This window comes from Artibeus jamaicensis, unplaced genomic scaffold (genome assembly GCF_021234435.1).
Source record: "Artibeus jamaicensis isolate MK-2021 breed Jamaican fruit bat unplaced genomic scaffold, CSHL_Jam_final contig_466, whole genome shotgun sequence".
Lineage (NCBI taxonomy): Eukaryota > Metazoa > Chordata > Mammalia > Chiroptera > Phyllostomidae > Artibeus > Artibeus jamaicensis.
In genome coordinates, this window is record NW_026521844.1 from 8,404,761 (window position 1) to 8,416,832 (window position 12,072).

The following is a 12,072-nucleotide window of genomic DNA, read 5'->3' on the forward strand; positions in this document are numbered from 1 at the left end:
AGAAGCCCGTATTTGAAAGAATGTGATCAAGTATCACAAAATTAAAAGGTCCACACACAAAACAGCCCAAATATCACAGACCTGTGCATGAGAACACATATATATGCTCTAAGACTGTCTGTTTTCTAATTCCAAAATGTTCGCTACTTGGTCTTTTGTTTCCAGTTAACTATGTTTTTCATTGATTCCTTGATGCTGACACATTCATTCATGGTTTATAATGCTTTCAACTGAGCTCACAGATTTCTTTTAAAACAGCCTCAGGCCAACACAGTGGACACAGGGCAGTACAAAATCTGCTGAGTACGCACAATATATGATTCTCATCACTTCCCTCTTAACACAGTCTTTTTCTTGGTGCTACTCATGTGGGAAAACTAATGGCTTGTATTAGTTTGCTAGGGCTGCCATAACAAAATACCACACACATACATACACACACACACACACAAGACAGAAGTTTATTTTCTCACACTTCTAGGGGATGGAATTCCAAGATTAAAGTCTTGGCAGGTTTAGTTTCTGCTGAAACATCTCTCTTAGGCTTGCAGATGTGTATCTTTCCCCTGTGTCTTTCCTTTCTGCATATGAATCCTGGTGTCCATTTTTTAAAAAATTATTTACTTATTAATATATTGCATTAAATATGCCATTACATTTGTTCTATTTCTCCCCTTCATTCCCCTCCACTCTGCACACCCCCTCCCCCACCATCCCCCCCTTTAGTTTATGACCACGTGTCTCAAGTTCTTTAGATTCTCTATTTCCCATACTATTCTTGCCCTCCCCCTGTCTATTTTCTACCTACCGTCTATGCTACTTATTTTCTGTACCTTCTCCCCCCTTCTCCTCCTCCCACTCCCCTGTTGCTACTAGAGAGAGGGAAAGGGAGGGAGAGGAACATCCCTGTGAGAGAAAAACACCGACTTGTTGCCTTCTGTACACACCACAATCTGGGACCAAACCTGCAACCCAGGCTTGTGTCCTGACTGGGAATCGAATCAGCGACTTCTGGCCCACCCTAAGCTCTTTCATAAGTTTACAATTTTAAAAGTGCTATATCCAAACACAGTCACATTTTGAGGTACTGGGGGTTGGAACTTCAACATGAAATTCAGGGGAACACAAGTCAACCTATAATATGGCCTAAGTACCTTAGCTGTAACTGTTTTCCAATTGTTCGTGTATCTGAATAACCTTAACAAAAACTCTAAATTCTTTCTTAATTTTGTTTAGTAACACAACTAGAGGAATCATAAAAAAGTGAGTTACTCCTATATTTTTTGATAAAAGTCTATGAAGATCAGCTCCAGCCCAATGTATGGCCTCATATGCATTTAAATGGACAGATCTGCCTGAATGTTCATTTGTTTTAGGGAAGTCATGACATGGTGAGAACAGTGCTCTCTTTACCCACTCCTGCAGTACTTAACCAACTTCTACTATAGTTGTTCACTAATTTCTTATTCTAAACCTTCTAAGTAAAGAAAAAATAAACTAAAACATTTAGAAGGCTAAGCAACTAGGAAGGAAAATGTGGTGTCAGTTACTCTAGGAAAAGGCAGTATCACCTCCTGAGAAGTCAAAATATTGTCTGCTTTTAAGACAAATGAAATGGGATGGAAAACAAAAAGACTCAATTAGCAAGTCATTTAACTTAAATGGGGCCAAAGTCCACATGGTCTCCTAGAAATTATATCCATCAAATCATACCTGCTTGAGTTAATAACTGGACCAAAAAATAAAAAAGAGACTTTGTGGCCATTCAACATGTCCTATAATTATTTATTTTTATACTTTAATTAATTTAGTCTTATTTTAAATATGGACAGATGACACAGGAAGTGTGACATGTCAGCCACCTGGTAATATTTATGAAGTACTACCAATGCTTCATAGCTGTGCTTTGTACTGAGAGGGAAGTTAGATACGTTAATTCATTACCATATTTCAATTATTTCAATAATAAATATTAAAAGTTACATATAAGTTTCTCAAAAAGTTAAACAGTTACTCTACGACAAAAAAAAATCTACTCTTAAGTTTAGAACCAAGAGAAGATGACATTAGATGATATATTAAACAAAAACTTGAACAGGAATATTCATAGCATTATTCAAAGTTGATAAAAAGTGGAAACAGCCCTGGCTGGTGCAGCTCAGTGGATTGAGCACTGGCCTGCAAAGCAAAAGGTTGCTAGTTCGATTCCCAGTCAGGGCACAGGCCTGGGTTGCAGACCAGGTCCCCAGTTGGGGGCATGAGAGAGGCAACTGGTCAATGTATATCTTTTACATCGGCATTTCTCACCTTCTCTTTCTCTTCCTCTTTCCATCTCTCTAAAAATAAATAAATAAAATCTTTTTTAAAAGGTGGAAACAACCCAAACGCCCATTAACTGATGACTGGATAGATACAATACAGTATATCTATACAATGGAGTATTATGCAGCAATACTACACTATTAAGGAATGAAGTACTGATACATGCTACAGCAAAGGTAATCTTTGTAAGTATTATACTAAGGAAAAGAAGGTAGTCAAAAAACCCAGTATAATATAATACTGTTTATATCAAAGTCCAAAATAGAAAAATTATAGAGATAGGAAGTAGATTAGGGTTTGCCTAGGACTGGGGAAGTTTCCAGGGGAACGGCAACTGACTGCTAATGGGTATTGGCTTTCCTTCAGGAGTAGGGAAAATGCTCTAAATTAGATTATGGTGTTTGTTGAACAACCCTGTGAATATACTGTAAAACATTAAATTGCATACTTTAAACGGGTAAAATTATATGGTATGTGAATTATATCTGCAGTAAAGTAATTTTGAAAAGCTTTCCATGGCTCTAAGTCAGTTTTTCAATTTAATTTACCTTGTCTCTTTATGGTATTACAGGTATTTTGCCTGAATGACATTCATTTATAGCTAAAATAACAATTTTTTAGAAAAGAAAATACATGTATATTAACTAAGAATGTCAAAGAAACAATATACTTTGTGTTCACCTTTAACGCCACCTATCACGCTGTCACTAAAGTCCATCTACTTTTGTATCCTCCCTTCCTTGTACTGATAACACATAAATTTAGTTTTGAATTAAAGCAAACAGTGTCATTATGTTTGCAGAGTTTCCCACAGCTCTTCTGTTCTAGCAATCTGTGACCCATAAATAATGCAGGGCCTTCTTCTCTAAATGACTCTCTGGCAACACGAGTCGTGATACGTGGAAACAAAAAAGAAATAAAAGAGAAAAAAAGAAAAGAGAGAAAAGAAAAGAACAGGAAAAAAAGTGAAAAAAGAAGTCACCCTGCAGTCATGGAATTTATTGTATTTTAGTTCCCAATTAAATTATGAATCCCATCTATCCTCTTTTGCAGTCGCATCAAAAGCCAACTTTTAAACATTTAACTACTGTATTTTTGCCAAGGTAAACGTAAATCACAGGTAATTTGAAAAGCTTTTGTATTTTGCTTTGGGAGTTACAACAGCAAAAAGGAAAAAAAAGATCAGTTTCTATGTGACCCCTGAACTTTGAACCACAACACCACAACCTCCTTGCCACTAAAACATTCAGTGCCTTAATCTCCTCTCTCTGCACTGATGTAGTGCTGAGAAAAGAAAACAGAAAAAATAATCTGGGGACTTCATCAATTTTTCATGAATTTTCATTTAGGCCAGAACCCCCTTTTACCCTGGTCGATAGATCAAGCTGCTGTCATATATTTACCACCTGGGGCTACAGCTGCTATCTCTAGGGACTGCCACTGACTCCGGCTACATCACAGGCAGCTACAATCTATGTGAGGACCCCTGTGCACCCACTGCTTCAAACCCAGGAAGCAATGATGTTCAAACCGAAACCCTATCGGCGCCAGCAAAGCTAGGCCCTCTCGGTGAGCCCATCGGAAACCTGCATGTTAACTTCTTCAGTGCCTCATGTCTTGCTGTGGCACCGAATCTCCCTGGGATTCTGTTTTCTAAATATGTAAATATCACTTTTTGCTAAAAGACCTTTGAGTTCAAGTGATTTGAAAAGTACTGCCTGGATAGATTTTTCCCTCCAAAATCAAGGACGGAAAGGATATATGAGGTGATACAAACCTTCATTATAATGATTGGTTCTGAATATTTTTTCCTCCATCACTTTGTGCTCTTACATAAAACTGAAGTATACATTAAACAAAAACAAAGAAAAGAACAAATACAGTATGGTAAAAGACAGGAGGACTTTTATAGAATCAGTCAAGACAGACAGATATCAATAGGAGTGCATTTTTCATACAACCGCAGAAATCAAAATTTAAATAAAAAATGAAAACTGAGGTAAAGCAGAGCCAAAAATTGTCCTTATTTTTACTATTAATCATTTCACAGTAAAAGTTGTAACAAGGCTGGTTCCTACTTAGCCATACACTCTTGACCATCCAAATACACCTAAATCAATGATTCACAACTGATCTCAGCCCCCTCACCTCCCTAGCCTGGCACATTTGCAGTGTCTGGAGACATTTTTGATTGTCATAAATGGGACAGGGAGGGTACTGAGCAACGGCCAGAGAGACTGCTAAATAGCCTACAACACACAGCATAGACCCCACAACAAAAAAATCACCCGCTCCAGTTCCCTCACACCCCTTCAGAACTAAATTCTTGGAAGAACAGGCAGCATTTACCATTCCAACTCCACTATCTACCCAGTTTTCCTAGTGCCCAGAGACGCCCTTCATTTAACCATCATGTGGCATTTGCGTTGCCAAACACTTTTTCATTCAGGAAATTATTTCCTTGGTTTTCTTGTCACTTCACTGCCAATATCGCATCAGATCTGATACCTCCTCTGAGCCTCCCGCACCAGCACTTCTTTTCTTTCCTCACCATTAAATACTGGGGTTCTAGGCAGCGGGAGTGGTCTTAGCTCTTATTAACCAAGAGCACACAGCCTGCCTGGGCAATCATGTCCACTTCTATCGACTCTCATGGCTTCGACCTTCATCTGGGAAAAAACTTTCTTCTCCAGAAGCGTTTCAAAGAGAACATGAGGTATTTTCACCTTGAGATCTCATCAATGTGGCAACCAATACAGCCAAAGTATTCTTTGGTTCCACTACAGCTATTTCTCCCATCTCTGCCATTCTTACGGATAGTGGTACCATACCCACAGTCAATATGCCACACACACACACACACACACATATGTATATATGTGTGTGTGTGTGTGTATATATATTACCCTCTAACTCCCAAATTGACCCTAAAATACTATGATTTATAATTTCTTAATATAATTCAAACAATTTTCTTCAATCTTCACTGCTATTTTCGGTTTAAAATCTAACATATACCCTCTTCTGAGTTATTTGGCAGCTCCTTAACTCCTTTCTGATTTCAGTGATCATTCGTTTAACCCAGGGGTGTCAAACTCATTTTCACCTGGGGCCACATCAGCCTTGCAGTTGCCTTCAAAGGGCCAAATGTAATTTCAACTCCTTAACTGTTAAGGAGCAGTTACATTCACACAGTCCTAAAGTTATTTCAGCCCTTTGAAGGCAACCACGAGGCTGATGTGGCCCTCCTATTAAATTGAGTTTGATGCCCCTGCTTTAACCCAACCTTCAATTCTCCTCAAAAGACTCTCCTTTCACATAACAAAAAAGTCTAGATTTTGTGACGCAGTGCATGCCACCTTTCGACATATCCCACCCACCAACCTTGTATCAAGCCACTTGCAGTTTTCCAAATGCACAATGTTTATAGACTTCCATCCCTTTCTTTGATGTTTAAAAAATGGATGTTCCATAATTGAGCATTTATGTTAAGGGTTCTAAGACATGAAGGTCAAACTTTTATATAATCTGGTAGAAGAGCATTTCTATGATTTATACCCTTTTATAAAAATACATTGGTTACCAATGCTATTGCAAAATCACGATGCTTTCACCCAAATATCCATATTAATACTTTTAATGAAACAAAGAAAGACAGAAGACTGATGAGCTAATGTGAAAGAGATGAGCAGCATATAAATGAAAACTATTTGATCTCATGTTGCTCAAATGGCATGAACTGCTGACACAGCTTGAGAAGAAAGAATTTATTCACCAGCTAAATTCAATTTAGAAGACTTCAGTTTTCCTCTTTCGGTCAGAAATATTTTTAGGATTTCTCAAAGCTCATTGATTTAATTTTTTTAAAAGGTAGCGTCATATTACAGGAGAAAAAAAGTAAAAAAATTCATTGTTTAATTTTTTCTTCCTGAAATGGTCTGATTCATTATTAATGATGTAATTACGAGAGAAAGAAATCCTTCTCAAATTATTAAATAAAAGTACAAGTTGCACATTTACTGAAAGCATTTTAACAAAACTAAGGCTCTAAAACTTTTAAGTTTATGCCTGCACAATAAAAAAATGACTGGCCAATTTAGATAAACTTTAATATTGAGAAAAAAGTTAGCTAAGGATTAAAAATACTCACTGCTAACTGTAAAAAAGAAAAATTAAAATTAAAATTAAAATTCTTAATTTTTACTTATATGAAATAGCCCATATTTAATTTTCCTTTCTTCAAATATGGGCAATTCTCTAAAACCAAAAATTAGAAGAAAAAGAACCTGATATCGGATTTCTTAATAACTTACTAAGTCTCAGTCACTTAACCATCATGGATTTCATTTTACCCATAAAAGAGGAGAATAATGCCTGTTCATACTTATTGTAAAGGTATTGGTGGGAAAATAAGATCAATAGATTTTGACACTGACATATTTCAGTAGTTTCAAAAAGTTCCAGAAATAAGATATTTCAAAATAAAAATGAAACAATTGAGAATACCTGCATTCTTAACTTTTCTGGGTATTTCAAATCTTAGTAAACTGAATTTAATTTAAGTGCATTTTAAACTACTTGTAAAAATAAAATTACCTGGTTCCAGTGCAAAATGGAATTGCTACCCAAGGTTCTAATGCTCATATTTCGAGATCTTTCACAAAACAAATTTAGGTCTTAGGATTCTTCTAATCTTTCTTATTGGACTTATACATGTCAAGCATAAGTGCTTCTAGATTTCCTGATACAAACTATCAATGAAAAGACTTGGACACTTGAGAACAAAAGCTTTCACTGGCTAGGTCAAATAAGAAGTAGTATGTGTTATGTTTACAAAAGTATGCTTTAATGTATAAAGGTAATTATAAAAGGTAATGACACATTGTGAGAATTTTAATACACAAATTGTATAATCTGGTGTAATACACTGTAGAATATGAATATAAGTATTAACTTTAATTACAGACATTATCACAACCTCTGGCCATATAAATAAGATTCATGCTTACTGAAATTCCTCAATTCTCTTATTATGAGACTTATTTGTACAATTAAAAAGTTGACAAGTACAATCTGTTTTAAGACCCTATTGCTGCCATCTTAGTCACAATTAATTCTAGATAAAATCTGTCCTCAAAATAGATAATATCAAAAATGTATGGTACTGTTTAAATTACTATTCCGAATCCTTCCTATAAGCTGGGAAAAATATCTATCTCATATTTTTAGTATGTTCTGAAAAGTAACCCATGAAATTATGAAGTCAATGTTCAAATCACTGCAAAGCATTGATACCTTAATTCGCTAGTGCTATTTGGGCTATATGATGTGTGTGTATGTATGTATGTAAACACACATATACATATACATATACATGTACATTTTTTAATGTCAAAGTCAGGGCAAATCCTTACTGCTGATTCTGAAAATTAAGTCAGACTTGCCAATGTACAAACATACTATCCCTACAGAAATAAGATTTCTTCTCTGATTAATTTTTATTAAATAAAAATAGTTGATGTTATTGTTGGTACGTTCTTGCCAGCATGCCTGGAGTAACAATTCCTGAATTCAGCCTGGAGTAAAGGAATTAATTTAACGTACAGCATATAGTCTTTTTAAAAGAGCCTGATAAAATCTAGAATTAGAAATGTGTGTGTGTATCTTATACATAGGTAACAGGAACAGGTACATAGTGAATTTATCCCTGGTATCTCATTCCATGTTAGACATAAACATTTCATTTAACACTGCCACTTTTAATACTTGATTATATCTCTCATTAATAATTCACATTTTAAATATGACCAGCATCATCACCAACTTGTTTTAATATACTAACAATTACCACATTGCTTTAATATAAATAAATTTACTGCAACACCCTGGCTTGGCATTATTTTGGCCAGCCTTCTTTGGAGAAAACAAAGTAAAATTATGCAGAGTATGTTGATTGTGTTATCCTGTTGGTATTGAGCATCTACGGGGACAAGCCAAACTCATTCCAAATAAAGCAAAGTAACTGTGCATGTCATTTACGAGGTTCATTTTGTTCACTTACGTGCTACTTCCAGAGATGCATTTCGACTCACTGCTTCGCCAAGATAGTTCCTTGCCACACAAACGTAGCTTCCTTCATCAGGTTTACTTCTGCGCCCGTGGACAATGCGCAAGAAGAATAAGGATCCACTCGGCAGCAGCATCCTGTGGGACCGGGGATCATCCTTGTCAGTCTCCACCCGCTCACCATCCTTGTACCACTCAATGGTGGGTGTTGGTCGGCCCTCTGCCTTACAGTTCAAAGTAGTGGGCTCTCCCTTAGAAACAATGACATCTGAAGGGTGCTCCACAATCCGTGGCGGAAAGTCTTCCTGGCGAAGACGAGATCCTACAGAACATGAGAGAATAAAGACGTGTTTTCACATTTTGTCTTTTTAAAAAATATCACCTTTATTGTATTTTTCCCATTACCATCAGTCTTCTTTTACCTCTCTCTCCCACAATCACCATGCTGTTGTCCATGTCCATGAGCCCGTTTTCCTTTTTGCTCATTCCCACCACCCCCACTAGCTGTCATCTGTTCTCCATCTATGAGTCTGTCTGTTTTGTTTGTTAGTTCAGTTTGTTCATTAGATTCCATATATGGGTGAAATGACATGGTATTTGTCTTTCCCTGACTGGCTTATTTCACTTAGCATAATGTTCTCCAGGTCCATCCATACTGCCACAAGGGTTCACTTCTCCAAACAGGGCATGCAGATGGCCAACAGACACATAAAAATATGCCCAATGGCACTAATCATCAAAGAAATGCAAATTAAACCCACAAAGAGATACCATCTTACACCTGTCAGAATGGCCATCATCAATAAATCAAAAAAACAAGTGCCTGTGAGGATGTGGAGAAAGGGGAGCCCTTTTACACTGTTGGTGGGAATGCAGACTGGTGCAGTCACTGCGGAAAACAATATGGAGATTCCTCAAAAAATTAAAAATGAATCTGCTTTTTGACTGAGCAATCTCACTTCTGGGAATATATTCAAAGATACACAAAACACTAATTTGAACAAATATAAGCATCCCCATGTTCACTGCAGCAATATTTACAATCACCAGACATGTAATGACCTGTGTCCATCAGTAGATGAGCGGATAAAACAAGTATGCACATTTACACAATGGAATACTACTGGACTATCTATATTTTTTCCTTTGCAACAGCATGAATGGACCTGGAGAGCATAATGCTAAGTCAACTAAAGCCAGTCAAAGAAAGACAAATACCATGCAATCTCATTCCTATGTAGAATCTAATGAATAAACTGAACCAACAAGTGAAACAGAGACAGACTCATACACGGAGAGGAGGATGACAGCTATGGGGAGGAGGTAGAGGTGGAGGAGTCGAGCAAAAAGGAAAAAGGACTCATGGACATGGACAACATTGTGGTGATTATGGGGAGATGGGCATAAGAAATATAAATGGTAATAAAAATCAATAAAAAATAAAAATTGAAAAAAGTTTGCTTTTAAAATTTTCCAATTAATCACCTAACATTAACATATTTCTGCCCAATAAACTAGTAATATTTATTCCTCAATGTTATGCCAGTTTAGTTTCAATATTAATTAAAATGAATATTTTACTTTAATAGAGGAAAGTTAATTTGGTAGTAAATAAATGTTTTCTTTTCGAAAAAGAATTGACTTTTAAAAGTTGCTGGTTACCATGTGTTATTCCATCAGATCCAAGAAGGAACTTAAACTTTCCATGCGCTAAGTGCCTAAAGTAAAAGAGCCATTCACAGTACACAGAATTTAAAAAGAGAAAAAACAAAAGAGCCCCAAGGCATTTAAACATCGACACGTAATCACATCATGCGTCACAATAATAAAGAAAGTTACGTATTATAATTACTGGGTCCCTATAGAAAATGAGGAATGTGCAGATTATAAAAAGTAAACATTATTTAAAAAATAATAATCATGAAAGATCTCAAAGAATTGAAATATAAAGGGCTAATCATAGTTTGCAAGCCAGTAACATATTCCCAGATATAAGTATCTGGACACACAGCCACAGAATCCGATCTTGAAGCCCATCAGAGCTGTACGTCACTTTTTACGTAACAGGCACGTGCTTGGCTGTAAACACCTCATAGTGAGGAGACGTCCGCCGTGTTCTCTAGTGTCCCATACGCAGTCACCTACCTACATTATCCCAACTGACAAAATTATTCTGCCTACATTATCCCAACTGACAAAATTATTACTAAAACAAACCAAGTCAGACATCCATGTTATTACAGTGTCATTTATTATACCAAATAGTTCCCTACTTATTAAGCACTTGGCCTGGGTAAGGCCTGGTAGGACCTCAAATACAGGGGTGGGCAAATGTAGATTTTCAGTTGTTTGTATGGAAAATAGCACAGCAATTAATAAAAATACAAGAATAAACTGTGTTGTGTATGCTCAACTGTAAACCTACTGTAGCCCAGCCTGTATATTAATCATTAATGAAATGAAATGTTAAATAATAGAATATAAGAGAAAAAGAGGCAAAACAGCCAAACTAGTGAGCAGTAAGATTAAGAATCTAGCATGTTCAACTAAGAGAATTGTACTAACTTAAGACTGTAACATACATAAACAATTCTAGTGTTGTCATATTTGGGTATTCTTCCTGCAACTTTATCCCCACTATTATAAAAATGTCAAAAGAACATCTACAATATAAATGCAAGAGGTAAAACTATCAGAAATTAGAATAAATTACAGGAGCCAATTTCATGACCTTGAATTAGAGAACAGTTTGTGGCTGTGACACCAAAAGCACAAATGACAAACAAAATAATATGTAAACTGGCCTTTACCACATTTCAGTATGCTTGTGCTTCAAAAAAAAACCCATCAAAAAAGTGAAAAAGGCAACCCACAGAATAATAAAAATATCTGTAATCATTTATCTGTTATGGGATACATATCTAGTTCTTTATATATAAAGAACTCATATAACTCAATAAAAACACAATAACCAAAAGTAAATGTGGGCAAGGGATTTAAACACACATTTATCCTAAATAGCTGCACAAATGGCCAGTAAGCACACAGAGAGATATTTATCATTAATTAGTAGGTAAATGCAAATCAAAACCACAATGACATATACTTCATAACCACTGGGATGACAATTATAAAAAATGTAAAATGCGTATGGTCAGTGATGTGGAAAATTTGAGAGACTCATACATTGCTGGTAGGAATGTAAAATAGTTGTAGCCACTTTGGAAAATAATGTGGATTTCCTCAAACTATTTTAGAATTCACATATGAACCAGAAATTCTACCCCTGGATACATGTCCCAGAAAAATGCAACCTTATGTTCACACACAGTCTTGCACATAAATGTAATATACTGTTCACAGCAGTGATATGATGATAACAAAACAGTGGAGAGAACCCAAATGTCCATCAACTAATGAGTAGATAAATGATGCATATTTACATAAAGGAATATGATTCAGCAATTAATAGGCATGAAGTACCAATAAATACTACAGCATGGATGAACCTTGAAAACACTATGCCAAGTCAAAGAAGCTAGTCACAAAAGACCACATATTCCATGACCCCATTTTTTTATGAAATGTCCAGGGAAAACTCCCTAAAGCAGGATGTAAATTTGTGGTTTTCTGGTGTGGTCTATGGGGTCAGGGCGAAGGGAGACCAGGAATCTTCTCTGGGCA

The 12,072-nt window shown here is 36.1% G+C and overlaps 1 protein-coding gene across 1 annotated transcript in view; it reads right to left on the reverse strand.

Annotated features, from left to right (window-relative positions):
• ROBO2 (roundabout guidance receptor 2) overlaps positions 1-12,072 on the reverse strand; it is a 598,390-nt gene that overhangs the window by 528,283 nt on the left and 58,035 nt on the right. Inside the window, exon 2 of the mRNA XM_053667263.1 lies at positions 8,384-8,710. Coding sequence (XP_053523238.1) covers positions 8,384-8,710 — 327 coding nt within the window. The remainder of the gene's footprint in view (positions 1-8,383; positions 8,711-12,072) is intronic.